Genomic DNA, 19,525 nt, shown 5'->3' with positions numbered 1-19,525 from the left:
ATATTTCACAGGCAAAAATGTAATAAAAGTATATATTTAAACAGCATGTTTATAATTACATGTAAATTATTATCCATGTATATGTTGTATAATGTGAAATTTCTATTCAATAAATAATATTGTTTTTGGTGAATGTTGTATATCATTATAAATAATTTTGTATGTTTTATGTACATCTATTTCAATTTTTATTCATGAAAAAAAAAAGAAATCAAAATCTCAAAACATTCTTTCCGAATTTTCTTTATTTTTTCTGTGAACACAACTATAAAAAGTTATCAATTCATGAATGAGTACCAGTAGTCTCCCACATGTTTCTTACAATCAACAACGCCTTGCAGTCAAAGTTGATTGAATTAAAACCTTCATGCAATACCTACTGCCTTGCATACCACGAAAATATTTCATAACTCCAATATTTCCCTGTGCTGAGTTCAATGTATAATGATAGATCGAATCATTTTTGAATTGAAAGGTTGTTCAGGATGGACAACATTGCACTGAAAACAAGACAAAATACATGAAATATGAAATGATGGATTTTATTCAGTTGTACTAGATGTAAAAACACTGTAATGTCACAATATTGATGTCATCTCCAATGTAATGATGAAATAAAACCTACTTTCTTTCTATTTAATTTTCATCAATAAAATTCCACATTTCAAAACAAATGAATTTACTATTAAAACAAATTTTGCATAATATAAATTATTATATTACATTTCATTTAACTATTAAAATATGCATTTACGAAACATCAATTTGATTTCCAAAATGAGTAATTTGTTCATTAAAATCCCCTCGCATCCTTTTGGGATTGAACAAATTGTTTCCTAATTTCTGCAGACAATAGTCTCTTTCACGCATTCTCCAGCAATGTATGCCCTGAGTTGCTGTTTTTATTTTGATAAAAATATCAAGATCCTAAGTGTGATTTCTTGAGTACAGTCTTAAAATACTATGTTGAATGACATATATTTGATTTCAATGACACTCTATGTGAACACATGGGGTGATAGTCCTACTGATCACATCAGTGTCAAGAGATTTGCTGACCTGGATGATGGTTACATGATGATCTATCCAGTATGTTGGTCTAGTAGGGATGGGATCGGTGCTGCTTATAAGATCTTGGCTGATGGTGAGGATAGCCACCTCGGTTATTATCCTGTCAATGAAGATAATAATTGTTACATAGTCAAGCTTTCCTGTTTCCCATATAAAGTGTCATCAATTAAATTGTAATCAAATCACAACAAAATTCATTGATGTAGATTGAAAGATTAAGTTTTGCAGACTGATACAACTAGAGAATAATGCTTCATCAGAGACACATCCATCTCAATGAAATCAAAGATTATCTTAGGCTCTACACTGAATCCTGCCATGAAACCCGACATCAACTCACCCTCCTGTTGTCACCATAGTTGCCGTGTCCACCTCCATAGCCACCTCTCTGGTTTCCATAGTTGCCTCCTTGGTTGCCATAGCCACCTCTCCAGTTACCATGGTTCCCTCCTTGGTTACTGCAGTTGCCAACATTATTGTTATTGTAACCTCTATTGCGAGAGTCAAAGTGCTGACCTCTCCCTCCACCAAATCTAAAAGGAATAAATTGCTTGAGATATTTATGATATCACAACAAACGCCCAATGGTTTTTGAAACAAGAGCATACACAATGCATGCCCTATCCATTGTGAAACAAAAAGACAGAAAGTGGTTAAGATCAATTTGAATGATAACAGCTAAAGTCTCTGAAAAGCTTCACTTGTGGAGATAGTTTCTTCAGCAAAATACCATTTCAAGATTTGACAAAAGAAAATTTCTATGATATCACCAGTTGTCATGTATACCATGAATAAGGTTTTGCTTTTACATGTGTTCATATTTGTCAAAGCATACAAAATACACATTTGACATAAAGATATATAAATCAGCCCTACTTCTTTCCCATATTAATATAGTGCTCAACCAGGAAAATAATTCTCCTATACAGACTTTTTACATTATTACCTCAGTTTCTGGCACCCTACTCTGTGTTCTTTCTAACAAACTGGATTGACAAAAGGAACTGGAGCTCCTTTCATTTATATTTCTAAATATCTAGAGTAATTAACTGACAACACCAGCAGCTCCTGCTTCTTTTTACAAATCAGTTTCTACTTAACTTTACTCAATTATCTAAGTATAATTTTATCATTTATTGTTTGTCAGGGTGTTGCTGAGACAAACATTTCGAGGAGATGTGAGGTTGGTATTGGATGTTATCCAGGTGTTGTGTAACAATAGTTAGTGTAGAGATGATGCGGCTAATTTTCTTGTTTTTGGTTGTCATCCTCGACAGTTCGTTCTGTGTATACACCTCTGTTATCGGGGACCAAGTTAAATCTGGCAGTTTTGTTTACAATCAGCATGTGTAATGTATGACACCAAAAGGCCTGACACCTCTGGCTACAATTGAGGATAATATCTTCTCTGGAGGCGAGGACCCCTGTGAGAGCAGGGACTTTGTGCTGGGAGTAGGGAGCCGTGGGGAATGAGTGAGATGATACACACAGGTGTGCAGGAACCGGCTCCGACAATCTAGTCACTCTCAAGTACTCCTCTTCAAATTTAATTGCTACAAGTTCTAAGAGAATGGCTGGCTAAGACCACAATGCTGTTTCCAGGTCAATCGATGAGTCTAGCCTAATGAGATCGGTTTTCTCTGAGCAGGATAGAGAATGCTACCAAGAGATTGTTTTCTCATCATGATGGTGACAACCTTTCTTGAGAACTTGTTCTTACCCTCCATAGATTAATGCAATGTTTCTTGAGAGTAACATTTACCCAATCATCCACTGAACATTGAGAATCAATAGCATAGAAAAGGAATTTTTGTTTAACATTGTTTTGTTTTTAGCGAATTTGTGGCATAAATCAATGAAAACTTTTTTTAGAAACTCAGCAAGCGTGTCAGATTTGTCAAAATCAGAAAAAAGGAAAAATAAAAGTCAACATTTTTCATCAAATTTGCAAAATTATCAACACACCAACCTTATTTTATTACATGATATGCTGTTCTTCAATATTTGAATATTCAATACATTTTGGATATAAAACTATCAACAGAAAATATAAAAATATAGATTTTTTTGTAACTGAAATATTAAATTGTAGATTTTTTTACTGAAAATTAGAGACATTTTCATTTATAACATGTTTTACTGCGATATAATGTTGAGTTGAAAATTTGTATATGTGTAAAAATGGTTTTCATGTAAAAACTAATCTAAATCACTAAGTACTTTTGAAAATTTAATGCAACATTGATGATACAGACTTTTACAGAATTAATCATTCTGATAAAACCTTCTCATCAACATAAAGAAAATTTTTTAAGTCTTGTTCAAATTGTTGCTTAGAATATTGTAATGTCAGATGTGAAATACAGAAAGTATGGTGATACAACGATAAGATACTGATTACATTATTAAATTAAAAACTGGATTATTTTTCAATATGGTAACTTAAAAATTTTATTGATAAAAGTAGTAAATTATAACTTAATGTTAAAAAGCTGATATTTTCAAATAACTACGAAGTGAATTTGTCCAACTGATATATCAGTACTCTCAGAAAGAAACACACCATCCAACCTGAAAGTATTAATTTCCTTGATCCACAGGTATGTATAAATTAAGGAGATCATTTTCTTTTTAATACAAGGAGGTATACTAAAATTTGTTAAATATATGCCAGTATGTTCTACATCTATCATGACAAAATAAAGGAACGGTAATATAATTAGGAAAAAAAGAAAAAAATTAATTAAAACAGAAATAGAAAACCCCCGTCTTTCAAACTTTGATTTTTATCAGAAAATTGTGTGTCTCGTCTGGTCAAACAAATCATACCCAACATCCACAATACAGTATTTAAATAGCAAGAACTCCCTTTTTTCAATGGTAGGTTATTTTATCCATGACATTTTTACCTGATCTGTTGAGTTGTATGATATAAAAGGTAATCAAAGTGTGTAGAATATCGCGACAGACCACCAGTGTTGTTGTGGTCGGGCCAAATTTCACAGGCTGCTCAAACTTATTCACCAAACTGATGTTGTTATATTACAGATATTGACACAGCCTATCTCAGAAGTTTCACCGCTCTTCTTAATCTTTGATCGTCAATTATAATATCAACCAGTTCACCCTCAGGCTTCAGGTTCTTCATTGTGCCGGGATCATTGGAACTCATTAATTTTCTTATAGCAAGTTAAAAAAAAAAAAATGAAGACTACATCTATGCCAATCAAATACCTGATTAATAAATAGATTTACTTTTGTCTCATAACTTCAAACATCTCGATACATCACAAGAACTACAGGGGTCAAACCCTTCAATTCTTGAATCATCTCATTAAAACGATTACAACTCCATGCAAGAAAACATCTTTTTTGTCATAATTCGTTTTCAATTCTAAAACTGTTGTCAGTGATGATTTAAACATACAGTTCTGGATTCCCCTTGAAGTCTTAGTAAAGAAGAGAATTAGATGGCTATTCATAAATATCACAATACACACAGGCATCAGGGAACAACTACGCCTGTTTAAGTCAAGTCACCATCAATACCTTTTCACCACAGAGTTGTAGTGAATGTTACCATTAACAATTTCAAAGTCACAATTTTTTAGCTGTTCATTTTTGAAATTTTAACCTTCAAAACTGATCAACATTACCATGGAGTAATTTTGCTTTTTCTCTTAATAAATCAAAAAGGCTGTTTAATTCAGCAATCACTTTAATGTATATTAAAGTGATTGCTGATTTAGAGACAATGAGTATGTAAATGTAGCCTTGGGTATTGTCAAATTTGCTATTATTTGTAATAAATCTTTTATGATTTGATTACAAAGTGCTACAGTTGATTTTCTAGTATCTGGTAAGTTGTTGATTTTCTAGTGTGTGGGAAGTTGTTGATTTTCTAGTATCTGGTAAGTTGTTGATTTTCTAGTGTGTGGGAAGTTGTTGATTTTCTAGTATCTGGTAAGTTGTTGATTTTCTAGTGTGTGGGAAGTTGTTGATTTTCTAGTATCTGGTAAGTTGTTGATTTTCTAGTGTGTGGGAAGTTGTTGATTTTCTAGTATCTGGTAAGTTGTTGATTTTCTAGTATCTGGTAAGTTGTTGATTTTCTAGTGTGTGGGAAGTTGTTGATTTTCTAGTATCTGGTAAGTTGTTGATTTTCTAGTGTGTGGGAAGTTGTTGATTTTCTAGTATCTGGTAAGTTGTTGATTTTCTAGTGTGTGGGAAGTTGTTGATTTTCTAGTATCTGGTAAGTTGTTGATTTTCTAGTGTGTGGGAAGTTGTTGATTTTCTAGTATCTGGTAAGTTGTTGATTTTCTAGTGTGTGGGAAGTTGTTGATTTTCTAGTGTGTGGGAAGTTGTTGATTTTCTAGTGTGTGGTAAGTTGTTGATTTTCTAGTATCTGGTAAGTTGTTGATTTTCTAGTGTGTGGGAAGTTGTTGATTTTCAAGTGTGTGGGAAGTTGTTGATTTTCTATATCTGGTAAGTTGTTGATTTTCTAGTGTGTGGGAAGTTGTTGATTTTCTAGTATCTGGTAAGTTGTTGATTTTCTAGTGTGTGGGAAGTTGTTGATTTTCTAGTATCTAGGTGTGGGAAGTTGTTGACTTTCTAGTGTGTGGGAAGTTGTTGATTTTCTAGTATCTGGTAAGTTGTTGATTTTCTAGTATCTGATAAGTTGTTGATTTTCTAGGGTGTGTGAAGTTGTTGATTTTCTAGTGTGTGGGAAGTTGTTTATTTTCTAAGGTGTGGGAAGTTGTTGATTTTCTAGTGTGTGGGAAGTTGTTGATTTTCTAGTATCTGGTAAGTTGTTGATTTTCTAGTATCTGATAAGTTGTTGATTTTCTAAGGTGTGGGAAGTTGTTGACTTTCTAGTGTGTGGGAAGTTGTTGATTTTCTAGTGTGTGGGAAGTTGTTGATTTTCTAGTGTGTGGGAAGTTGTTGATTTTCTAGTATCTGGTAAGTTGTTGTTTTTGTATATCTGGTAAGTTGTTGATTTTCTAGTGTGTGGGAAGTTGTTGATTTTCTAGTATCTGGTAAGTTGTTGATTTTCTAGTGTGTGGGAAGTTGTTGATTTTCTAGTAGTTGCTAAGTTGTTGATTTTCTATTATCTGATAAGTTGTTGATTTTCTAAGGTGTGGGAAGTTGTTGATTTTCTAGTGTGTGGGAACTTGTTGATTTTCTAGTGTGTGGGAAGTTGTTGATTTTCTAGTATCTGGTAAGTTGTTGATTTTCTAGTGTGTGGGAAGTTGTTGATTTTCTAGTAGTTGCTAAGTTGTTGATTTTCTATTATCTGATAAGTTGTTGATTTTCTAAGGTGTGGGAAGTTGTTGATTTTCTAGTGTGTGGGAACTTGTTGATTTTCTAGTATCTGGTAAGTTGTTGATTTTCTAGTATCTGGTAAGTTGTTGTTTTTGTATATCTGGTAAGTTGTTGATTTTCTAGTGTGTGGGAAGTTGTTGATTTTCTAGTGTGTGGGAAGTTGTTGATTTTATAATGTGTGGGAAGTTGTTGATTTTCTAGTGTGTGGGAAGTTGTTGATTTTCTAGTGTGTGGTAAGTTGTTGATTTTCTAGTGTGTGGGAAGTTGTTGATTTTCTAGTGTGTGGGAAGTTGTTGATTTTCTAGTGTGTGGGAAGTTGTTGATTTTCTAGTGTGTGGTAAGCTGTTGATTTTCTAGTGTATGGTAAGTTGTTGATTTTCTATTGTCTGGGAAGTTGTTTACTAGTTAAAAGTACCATAAATAATTTCAACAAAATTCAAGAGACAAAATTTGAATAACTAAACCACTGCCTCGACAGGTAGATGGGTCCAACTAGACACACCTTAAAACAAACAGCACATAGGTAATACTCTCATCAAAGACTGTGACACACAAGTGAATAGCTCTTTTTATTAAACTTTGAAGGAAGATACAATAGAACCATTTTTGTCTTCCTGTACTGGTCCAAAGTACACATACTCCTGACCATACCTCCACCCTTTTCCCCTGTTGTACTGGGCCCTAACTACACATACTCCTGACCATACCTCCACCCTTTTCCATTGTTGTACTGGGCCCTAACTACACTTACCCCTGACTGTACCTCCACCCTTTTCCCCTGTTGTATTTGGGCCCTAACTACACTTACCCCTGACATCTCCACTCTTTTCCCCTGCTGTACTGGTCCTAACTACACTTACCCCTGACATCTCCACTCTTTTCCCCTGTTGTACTGGGCCCTAACTACACTTACCCCAGACATCTCTACCCTTTTCCCCTGTTGTACTGGCCCTAACTACATTTACCCCTGACATCTCTACCCTTTTCCCCCGTTGTACTGGCCCTAACTACACTTAACCCAGACATCTCTACCCTTTTCCCCTGTTGTACTGGCCCTAACTACACTTACCCCAGACATCTCTACCCTTTTCCCCTGTTGTACTGGCCCTAACTACACTTAACCCAGACATCTCTACCCTTTTCCCTTGTTGTACTGGCCCTAACTACACTTAACCCAGACATCTCTACCCTTTTCCCCTGTTGTACTGGCCCTAACTACACTTAACCCAGACATCTCTACCCTTTTCCCTTGTTGTACTGGCCCTAACTACATTTACCCCTGACATCTCTACCCTTTTCCCCTGTTGTACAGGCCCTAACTACACTTAACCCAGACATCTCTACCCTTTTCCCTTGTTGTACTGGCCCTAACTACATTTACCCCTGACATCTCTACCCTTTTCCCCTGTTGTACTGGCCCTAACTACACTTAACCCAGACATCTCTACCCTTTTCCCTTGTTGTACTGGCCCTAACTACATTTACCCCTGACATCTCTACCCTTTTCCCCTGTTGTACTGGCCCTAACTACACTTAACCCAGACATCTCTACCCTTTTCCCTTGTTGTACTGGCCCTAACTACATTTACCCCAGACATCTCTACCCTTTTCCCCTGTTGTACTGGCCCTAACTACATTTACCCCTGACATCTCTACCCTTTTCCCCTGTTGTACTGGCCCTAACTACACTTAAACCAGACATCTCTACCCTTTTCCCTTGTTGTACTGGCCCTAACTACACTTACCCCAGACATCTCTACCCTTTTCCCCTGTTGTACTGGCCCTAACTACACTTAACCCAGACATCTCTACCCTTTTCCCTTGTTGTACTGGCCCTAACTACATTTACCCCTGACTTCTCTACCCTTTTCCCCTGTTGTACTGGCCCTAACTACACTTACCCCAGACATCTCTACCCTTTTCCCCTGTTGTACTGGCCCTAACTACATTTACCCCTGACATCTCTACCCTTTTCCCCTGTTGTACTGGCCCTAACTACACTTAACCCAGACATCTCTACCCTTTTCCCTTGTTGTACTGGCCCTAACTACATTTACCCCAGACATCTCTACCCTTTTCCCCTGTTGTACTGGCCCTAACTACACTTACCCCAGACATCTCTACCCTTTTCCCCTGTTGTACTGGCCCTAACTACATTTACCCCAGACATCTCTACCCTTTTCCACTGCTGTACTGGGCCCTAACTACACTTACCCCAGACATCTCTACCCTTTTCCCCTGTTGTACTGGGCCCTAACTTCATTTACCCCTGATTGTACCTCCACCCTTTTCCCCTGTTGTACTGGCCCTAACTACATTTACCCCAGACATCTCTACCCTTTTCCCCTGTTGTACTGGCCCTAACTACACTTACCCCAAACATCTCCACCCTTTTCCTCTGTTGTACTGGCCCTAACTACACTTACCCCAGACATCTCTACCCTTTTCCCCTGTTGTACTGGCCCTAACTACACTTACCCCAAACATCTCCACCCTTTTCCTCTGTTGTACTGGCCCTAACTACATTTACCCCAGACATCTCTACCCTTTTCCCCTGTTGTACTGGCCCTAACTACATTTACCCCAGACATCTCTACCCTTTTCCCCTGTTGTACTGGCCCTAACTACACTTACCCCAAACATCTCCACCCTTTTCCCCTGCTGTACTGGCCCTAACTACACTTACCCCAGACATCTCTACCCTTTTCCCCTGTTGTACTGGCCCTAACTACATTTACCCCAGACATCTCTACCCTTTTCCCCTGTTGTACTGGCCCTAACTACATTTACCCCTGACATCTCTACCCTTTTCCCCTGTTGTACTGGCCCTAACTACATTTACCCCAGACATCTCTACCCTTTTCCCCTGTTGTACTGGCCCTAACTACACTTAACCCAGACATCTCTACCCTTTTCCCCTGTTGTACTGGGCCCTAACTTCATTTACTCCTGATTTTTGTACCTCCACCCTTTTCCCCTGTTGTACTGGCCCTAACTACATTTACCCCAGACATCTCTACCCTTTTCCCCTGTTGTACTGGCCCTAACTACACTTACCCCAAACATCTCCACCCTTTTCCCCTGTTGTACTGGCCCTAACTACACTTACCCCAGACATCTCTACCCTTTTCCCCTGTTGTACTGGCCCTAACTACATTTACCCCAGACATCTCTACCCTTTTCCCCTGTTGTACTGGCCCTAACTACATTTACCCCAGACATCTCTACCCTTTTCCCCTGTTGTACTGGCCCTAACTACACTTACCCCAAACATCTCCACCCTTTTCCCCTGTTGTACTGGCCCTAACTACACTTACCCCAGACATCTCTACCCTTTTCCCCTGTTGTACTGGCCCTAACTACACTTACCCCAGACATCTCTACCCTTTTCCCCTGTTGTACTGGCCCTAACTACACTTACCCCAAACATCTCCACCCTTTTCCCCTGTTGTACTGGCCCTAACTACATTTACCCCAGACATCTCTACCCTTTTCCCCTGTTGTACTGGCCCTAACTACATTTACCCCAGACATCTCTACCCTTTTCCCCTGTTGTACTGGCCCTAACTACACTTACCCCAAACATCTCCACCCTTTTCCCTTGTTGTACTGGCCCTAACTACATTTACCCCAGACATCTCTACCCTTTTCCCCTGTTGTACTGGCCCTAACTACACTTACCCCAAACATCTCTACCCTTTTCCCCTGTTGTACTGGCCCTAACTACACTTACCCCAAACATCTCCACCCTTTTCCCTTGTTGTACTGGCCCTAACTACATTTACCCCAGACATCTCTACCCTTTTCCCCTGTTGTACTGGGCCCTAACTTCATTTACCCCTGATTGTACCTCTACCCTTTTCCCCTGTTGTACTGGTCCTAACTACATTTACCCCTGGTTCTTGTATTATTTCTGATACTGCCATTAAGGACACTTACCCCTGATTATAGCCACCTCCTCCTCCTCCTGGTGGCCCTCTCCCTCCATACCCCATATTTCCACCTGTCAATAAAAAGCATATAACATGTTAACTCATCAAGTTTTACATTTATCTGGTAACAAGTTCATGTCTGATAATAAGCATGTCAAAAGCTTAAAGTTATCAAAAAGAATACAAGCATTTGTTCATTGCCTTGAAATAAGCTCATACCCTGACTTTTAATCAAATGTCATGAGGAAAGAAAATAAAAAAATTATATCAATCCGAACATGTACATTTTGGAATGTTTCAATAGCAAACTACCCTCAGAATTTCCTGATCATGAGATATCCATGCATTTAAGCAGAACAGCATAATGTCAAGATGAATAAATCTCTAGTGCTTTTTCACAGTTAAAATGATTCAAAAAGTTCAAATTCAGTATCATTTTAAAAAAAAACTCAAATAAATAAAATATCCCTAAAATCCTCCTATCAAGGAAATAATAACAATGACCAAATTGAATGGCAAACATTTTCTCAATTCTAGAAGAAAGACCAACTATTAATACAAGATCTATTGTACTTATTGAAACGCTTGATCTTAGCGGGTAAAACACATCAGATTTTAAGTAAAATCCTTAAGATATGTCTGAAGACTAAAATAATGTCATCATTGGAGTCCTTAGACAAATATTTATTAAGAATTTTAATTGACAAAATAAAAGTGAAAGTGAAGAAAGTTGAGAGACTGTTGTGTCACCATAACGATTAGACAAGGTTGACACAGGAAGGTGGTGCCTCTGTCCAATCACACTCCAGTGTACAAATTGGATTTTTGAGTGTGCAAATGACAAGATCCGGAACTACCAAGCAAACTCGGAGACATATCATAGTTGGACAATTCTACCTTCCTGTTTTCACCAAGCCAAATCAGTACCAGGATACCTTCAAAGGGTGACACCGAGTGATGTAAAAAGTACTCAATGATGCAGAATTGGATGCTAACAGGGTATGAAAGAGGGGCTTAATCATTTACAACAACACATTCAGCTCGACAAAATGGCCAAGAAAATCCATTAAATCAGGGGTAAAAGAGATGAAGAAGTAGACAGGAATTACTGTCCTACTGTCTGACAAATCAAGCCCAAGCTATTGAATTAACAAGCTTGGCCTATCAACTGGCCTGGGGGCACGTCAGATCTGACACAGACGACCGCCTCATTAGGGATTCCCCAAGTCAGTCAGGCCCCTAAATGCAAAAATCACTCAACTCAGCGATTTATCAATCAAAGCAAGATAATTTGTCAAATTTGTCGCAAAATGTATAGGAAAATCATTAAATGTGGATGCATTTAACCCTACAGGCTTTTAAACCTGGGCGTGACAAACAGATGCTTGGAGTTGTTCCCCCTGTATGGGGGCAAGGTGGTGGAAACTCACAGTATAATTATTGAGTTGTAAACATGTCATTTACTGCTGAGATAATCACAACTACAATATTTCTGTGACAAACAGACTAATGGAGGACAACTATAGTATTAAATGCATAGGTGAAAGTGGTTTGTTATTACCACATGTACATCAGAGGAAGTAGTAAAGTACTGAACAAATTGTAGCTAATCATTCTTTTACCATTAATAAAGATGAAAATGATTAAATTAATCATGGATAATAGAAAAGAATACAAGGTGTGTGGCCTGATAAAATTTCAGTACAGAACACAATTATGTATTTTATAAAGGTAAATATCAATAAAGAAATACAATTCTACCTGATTCAAAATTATTTGTTTTATCCTGATAAAGAAGCATTTTCTTTCTCCAAGCCATTGGTAAGAAAATCAAGATAAAGGACTGCCATCTATAAAGACCTTAAAACTTTTATTAAAGAAAATAGAAATCAAACTAATTCAACAGTTGTTATTTCTGATAACATGTTACCTTCACGGTCCTGAACTTCTCAAACAATCTGATAACATGTTACCTTCACGGTCCTGAACTTCTCAAACAATCTGATAACATGTTACCTTCACGGTCCTGAACTTCTCAAACAATCTGATAACATGTTACCTTCACGGTCCTGAACTTCTCAAACAATCTGATAACATGTTACCTTCACGGTCCTGAACTTCTCAAACAATCTGATAACATGTTACCTTCACGGTCCTGAACTTCTCAAACAATCTGATAACATGTTACCTTTAATGTCCTGAACTTCTCAAACAATTTGATAAAATGAGAGTATTTTTTCAAAGAAATAAGTAATATTTAAGGGAATTCTTCTTGATGAGTTATATGCCTCCCACAAACTTATTTTATGAGCACTTGCTGTGGGATGAAAAAGTCTCTTAAGACTTGAATGAAGGACAGAAAATAAAAAAATAAACAACATTTTTAACTTTCAAGTGATAGTAAAGCTAAGGATGTAATCCTCCAAGAAGTATAAAAAATCCACTTTTTTCTTATTATGTTTTTTGTAATGTTTGATATTGGAAAAATAGATTAAAAGCAAAAAAAAAAAATGTTACGTCACTACTTTTTTGAGTACAGGCACCAGAATATGCGTAACAGGAAAATCATTTTCACATATTGTAATTATAGTTTCCCCGAATAACAGACATTCTCTATTATTTTCGCAGCAACACTTTTACAAATAAATTTTCGTCTTTCAATACAAAGTAAGCGTATGATACTGCGACATTAAGAAAAAATGACGTGAAAATGCTTTCATTTGATTTAACGAGCCTCAAACTGCATAACCAACAAAGAAATAAACCAAGTGGACCAACTTATAGTATTGAACTTATTTTGAGACTTTCCTTTTTGATAGAGAAATTTCTGAGGATAATTTTTATGATTAAATAAAATGGGGTCTCCATGCTTTAAATTTTGCCATTTTCACCAAAACAGAAAGTTTTTTCCAACACCAAGAAACAAGATGAAATTTTGAAATTTATGGAGATAATTCATGCAAGTTTCAGGTGAAATCTACCCAAGAATCACAGAGTTGTACTCTAGAGAAGTACCTTAGTAACCAGAAAACATTGATGTTGTTGATTCTATTAATCAAGTTGTCAACTATGCTGTCAAAAAAAGTAGTCCACATGCTATATCCGCAAAATTATCAAAATTGGCTTTTTTAAGTTTATAAGTACAAAAGATAACTAACAAAGTCAAAGATCTTATGTTGGACTTCATTTTATATTGAATAATGGCTTCTTAAAGTTACATTGTGTCAAGTTTATTTATATCATCGACAGTATACTGATTTCTAAAATATTTATATGGTCATTTTGAAGGACTGAAAACATTGGTTCTGCATTGAAAAGATAACTGGATATGATGCAAATTTAGTGACAGTGTCACTTTGCATCAAATTTATCCAAAAAAAAAAAGAGAAAAAAATCAGTCTGGAAAATATGGTAGTGCCATTCGCTGTCTCTAGATTGAGAAAAAGTTTTTACTTGAAGTTAAGTCTATTTAGTCAAAGTGGTGTTGGTAATCCTTACTTCAAACATTGCCAAGTTTTACAATTGGTAGAGATAATAATCAACATAATAATGACACAAACATCAGATATATAATCTCATTTATATAGAATATCCAGCCAATACTAGATACAATGACAAAATAAGCATAGTGTTCCAAACGCTTCCAAGGAATTCATGGATGGTCTCAAGTCATGAGGTATAATTTTGTTGTGAATGAAACAGGATGTTCTGTAATCATTGACTAGGTCATGATTTTGATAATTAACAATATCATTGAATTTAACTGTCTTTCTAAAGAGAAAATGCCTTTTTTGAACTTCTGAATAGTTTCCATTAAAAATCAGACACCAAGAGAAGGGTTTCTCACTCTTGTAAATATTGTTTACACCGTAATCACAATGCATGGTAGACACAGACGATGGATGGCTCACCCATGTCTATGATTGTGTGGTGTCGGACGACAAGATGAAAGCAATGAAACAATGGTGATGAGAGAGGAACTTGACTAGGGTAAGAGGCCTACATTGATTCCCTCATCAATTGACAGTTATCACAATAATACCATCTGTGATACCATGGGGGAAGGGGGATATGACACAACAGCTACCCAAGGCATCATCCACAACGAGGCTAGCCATGGAAACCACTCTCGCTTGCAGTAATGTAATTGGACAAACTCGTACTCTTCAACACCTCGAGAAAGGTCAATATATTTGGGAGAGAAATCCTTCATTTGAAACCCTGTCAGACCTGGTATATTGGAAAGTCTACATGTAAAGCTTCGGTTTTATTTAATACCAGCGTAATTCTCTGTGTAATTATACTTAAGGAGGCGCAAGCCTCGTATCGAGTACCCCTCAAATGAAATTTGTTCTCGTTTGTTCCATGGGAATATTGGATAGTGATAGAATCATTAAATCGTAGAGATAGCGTTTAATGAGAAATGACAAGTTTTTGTTATCAGTAATGAGTACAAAAATCCAATTTCTTGACGTGGAATAATTCCTTAAAGAGAGTGGATAATTGACTTAGTATGTTTATGAACTGTTGGATTCTCGACAATAAATCTTTCTACAGGATTTGACCAAAATTGGGGTCTCCTGCCAGGAATAAATCTGCATACCATATTGGCTATAGCGGACTTGTCAAGGAAAGCGAACACAGCTAATCACATAAAATGTGATTGTAGCAATCGAGAAATAATTTAAACACAAGAAACTGGGTAACCTACCAGTGTTAACTCTAATGACTAACATGACAATGGTCTAACAAATCTGATGAATATTTAAATCCTGATTCTATTTAACTTGTGGCAGCCATATCCTTCTTTCTCAGCCTATTCCATTAAATGTGAATAATTAATTTAACATACAAACAAACATCTTGGAAGGGAAGCTGACTTGTCCGATTAGGTTGTGCCTTCTTAGGTTGTCATGCATAAAATATGAAACATACAAAATACTGAGCTTTTATTTTCTATTTGCAACAACTCTTTTTGAAACTGACTGTGTCTTCAAGACCAGATCAGAAACTCATGAAAAATGACTGGATCATCAGGACCAGATCATTTACAAGTACAAACAATTCCAGGAGAAAAAAACCCCAAAACAATAAGTACAAGGGCATTTCTTGCTTATCTGCATAGCTCTGAACCCTGTCACCTTGATAGGTTATTTAACTGCACAAACAAAAAGTTCTACAACTCTTAAGAATTTCAAAGGCAAAGTTTTGTCATTATCTGAGTATTTCATTTACTTATCATATCTTTACTTTAGTATTCTATATACACATATTGATTTTTTTGTAAGCTTTTGAAATATCTAATCAAAGCCATTGGCAGAAGTCAAGGTTGTCTACCTGAACCAATTTCTCAGCCCTTCTACAAAGCATTGTATCATGAATCTTGGTTTTACAGTTTGATTTAAGTTTTTGAAAGAAAGATCAATGAAGGATGAAGGTTGGATGATTACTGCATCAGTGCTCAGCAAGGCAAAAATTGATACCAGATAAATTAAGACTAGAAACTGTAAGTATGAACATTTGCAATGTAGCTCTCCTGAAAACAATGAAAATAATATCCCATCAGTGGTATTTATTAAAAATGAATTTTAAAATCAAATGCATAGATTTGATATGTTAAAAAAAAAGATATGTATCAATTTACATTAATAAGATTGTAAAATTCCATGGAATAAACATATGTCCATGCTCCTTGTCAGAGAACTTGTTATAGAAAAAAAAGCTTGTACTACAAGAGTTCCTCGGAACTGTATGTGTCGCCTGCATAAAGTGTCACGGTCACCCAGAAATTTAACTGGATGTGCAACGTTCAACCATAAAGTTGTAATACCAAATTTTATTTCTATAACTAGAAGCATAAAGGGAAAACTGCGCAAAGCAATATTCCTGAGAAATTTTCCAAGTTCAAAGGGACATATCACTGCCAAGAAGGGTTACAGACTGTCAAGAAGTGAACTTGGTGCATAACTTTTGACCAAGAACTCATTTACAAAATTAAATTTTGATAACTCGAAGCATAACCAAGAAAAGTCCAGAAAACAATATTCCAAGAGAATTTTCTAAGTTCAAAGGGGCATTACTCTGCCAAGAACGGTCACAGACAGCCAGAAATCAACCTTAATCTGTACCCTTCCAACAAGAAGCCATATACTAAATTTCATTTTGATAACTCAAAGCATAACCAAAAAAAAAACCGGAAAACTATCGTACGGACGCTGCCGCCTGGTGACGACGGACAAAGTGATCCCTAAGTGTCCGCAAGCTCTGCAGGCGACAAAATAAATTGATAAGAGATTTTTGTTTCCTGTGCTTTTACTTTGATATTGTTTATTTTTATTAGTAATAGCACTAAAATCTGGAATAAGAAGTATCAGCAGATTTTTTTTCTTATCTTTAGACTAAAGCAACAAACCAGAAAAATTATTTCATCACCAAAATTATATAGAGAAAACAATGTAGAAGAACCAACACACTATATGTCTCAGATTGCAGCTAGGTTCCTGAATGGACACCTGAGGTGTTCTGTAGAGCTCCTTACAATGTGTGGATGTTAAGAATCCTTTATTTTCGCTTTATGTAAAATTACATACGAATTAATGAGAGAATTTGTTTTTCTGCAATCACACTTATATGGTCTGTGGCTATCCCACATCAGAAATAATTTTTGAACAGCAATCTCTCAAACATCAATGTAAGATAGGTTTTGCTGCTTTTACATAGTCTTAGGTGTCAAACCAGCCTCAAAATTGTAGGGACTTTTTATGTTGTTTTTATCAGCTATAGTTTGTGACTTTGTCTTAAGTTCTATGTATGTAATGTAACTTGTCAAATATTTCATGTCTTGATAAAGGGGAAAATTGCCTCGAAAATTGGACAATTTACCTGTCCAAACAAGCTTATATTTCAAGACACTGACCATGTTTTCTATTTATCCTGCAACATTGATTGAAAAGTTTGATTACCAAAATGTCACAATGTGTTATTCAACCAGTATGGATGTTTGTTACCCTAACATTGATGTTACCCTGAAGTTTGCTTGATGATGTACTCCAAAAACAATTACTGCACGTGGATATATAGGGCCCAAAGTCTACAGATATAACAGCAATTGTATGACTTTTGGTAAATAAACTTGTTCTTTACAACATATGTAACCGCTCATTTAAATAGTGATTTATATTTAAAAACATAATATTTCAGTAAATTCATAAAGTAATTCTGTAGAATCAATGTTCATGCTAAAATACAACTTCCTTTACTACCATTAACAATATGTCTACTACCAGTACAATATATGTGACAGGTGTATTCCAACAATGGAAGCACCAGTAGTAGGTTAAAGTCATATATCATAAGTATACATACAGGTGTTTGTATTATCCATTGGCTAATTCTTTGATAAATACTGGAATATTTTTTCGAATATCTAATAGCTGTAGTAGGATAGTGTTCTTCAATCCAACTACCATAAGTAATTAATAGCTATTCTTCTTCCTGATAACCTTTAAAATACTCACAAAGAGATTCAAGTATGGTCGGACATACCTGTGTCCATGTTGGCTTGAACACCTGTATCCAATTATACATACACTGGTCAGCTTCCCAGTGGGTGTTATACAACACTGAGACCTAAGTAGCCTTGTGTATTGCTGTCACAATGACCAGTCTATATCCCTAGCTGTCATTATAGGTCAGAACAAGTCTACAATGACACTCATTACATTCATCCTTCATTTTCCCCTTGATAGCTTTATCTAGTTTCATACTTAGAATGCCATCCTGGCAGAAGATTTTTCAGAAAAATTTTCATTTAAGTTTGTGCATTAACTTTTTTCATATATATTCAATAATGAAAATATCATGGCAGGATAAGGATTAGATCAATGGGGTTGATAGTTGTATTTAGTGCTCTGCCAGGGAGTTGAGATACCTCAGAAACCTGAGGACCTGAACCCGGGACATGTCCATGAAGGCTAGCACCATGTCTCGGGCCTTCACACACTTGTCCTCTGGTGGAAAGACAATGTTCAGAACCATATTGAAACGGTAATCCAGGAACATGTCCTGAGTCCTGAGAAGGGGACACCTCCAACTTCTCTCTGGAGGGAATGAAGCCTATCTTCAGCAAGAGCTTCAGGACCAAGCGTGTATCCCGCATCAAAGAATCCCTGACCATGTGTGATATGAGGAAATCGTTGAAGAAGAAGTGAACATCTATACTCCGAGAATGCAGGAAACTCACCACCACCCATAAAGGTTTGGTAAAAACCTGAAGGGGAGTGGTGAGATTGAAAGACATGGCTCGGAACTGGAAGACCCTGCCGTCGCAAGTAAAATGGAGGTAGTTCCTTGCCGACTTCTTGATGGGGATATGGAAATAAGCATCCTTCAGATCTACTGAGGTTGCCCACATATCTTTCACCATGGAAGTAATGATACTCTGCGGGGTCTCCATCTTGAAGTGAGGAGAATCTACATGCTTGTTGAAAGCACTCAGATCGATGATTGGATGCCAAGCACCGGACTTCCTCGGACCAGAAACATTCTGGAGTAGACGCCGGAGTTGCATCCCAACGCTGGAATCTCCTCAACTGCACTCTTGTGTAGCATGGTCCCTACTTCCTCCCTCAAAGCAAGAGCCTTCTCTGGATCTCTGGGAGGGGGGGGGGGAAAGAAGATTGGTTTTGCAGACAAGGGGGGATCCTGAATCAAGGGAATCCCCAAACCCTCCGACACCACTGACAAGGCCCAACTGTCTTGAGTAATCTCCTTCCAATGTGTGAGAAAAAAGGCCAGATGACTGCCTACAGGAAGTTCAAACCCTCCCACAAAGCGGACATTGGGCCTGAAGAAACCAGACCAAGGTCTGGCAGACCCGCGACAGTTAGAAGTGGTAAGGAGGAAAGAAGTGAGTAAGGAACTTGACTTCCCCTTGAAAGGAGGTTTCTTGCCTCCTTTCACCTTCTTCCCTTTGGCCTTGAAGGGAGTCTAAGACTTCTTCCCAGCAGAACGCTGCTTGGGATTTGGCCTAGACCTCTTCACAGCAGGCCCCCCACCTTGTAAAGTACTGGGACCACTGGACCCAGGCTTCTTGAAAAGAACGTCAGTGGCCACCTTGTCCTCCTTCAAGTCCTTCTGAACAGCTGGTAAAATACCACTGAAAGGAGTGGGACCATTGAAGGGGGCCATCAAAAGGAGAGGAA

The 19,525-nt window shown here is 37.0% G+C and overlaps 1 protein-coding gene across 2 annotated transcripts in view; it reads right to left on the bottom strand.

The window, feature by feature from the left end:
• Positions 1–422: 422 nt before the first annotated feature.
• LOC132557147 (5'-3' exoribonuclease 2-like) overlaps positions 423–19,525 on the bottom strand; it is a 55,447-nt gene continuing 36,344 nt past the window's right edge. Inside the window, exons 31-34 of one of the 2 annotated variants that reach the window (XM_060221639.1) lie at positions 10,330–10,393; positions 1,412–1,604; positions 1,060–1,171; positions 423–500 (exon numbers count right to left, since the gene is read on the bottom strand). In XM_060221639.1, coding sequence (XP_060077622.1) covers positions 1,100–1,171; positions 1,412–1,604; positions 10,330–10,393 — 329 coding nt within the window. In that variant the 3' untranslated portion in view covers positions 423–500; positions 1,060–1,099. Of the gene's footprint in view, positions 501–1,002; positions 1,172–1,411; positions 1,605–10,329; positions 10,394–19,525 lie in introns of those variants that run through there. The other variant, XM_060221638.1, reaches the window with a different exon arrangement.

Source organism: Ylistrum balloti, unplaced genomic scaffold (assembly GCF_031769215.1).
Source record: "Ylistrum balloti isolate Yb309-2 unplaced genomic scaffold, AGI_CSIRO_Ybal_v1 Utg370632, whole genome shotgun sequence".
Classification (NCBI taxonomy): domain Eukaryota; kingdom Metazoa; phylum Mollusca; class Bivalvia; order Pectinida; family Pectinidae; genus Ylistrum; species Ylistrum balloti.
Note: the sequence above shows the minus strand (reverse complement) of the source record. Positions and strands in the feature narration are given on the sequence as shown.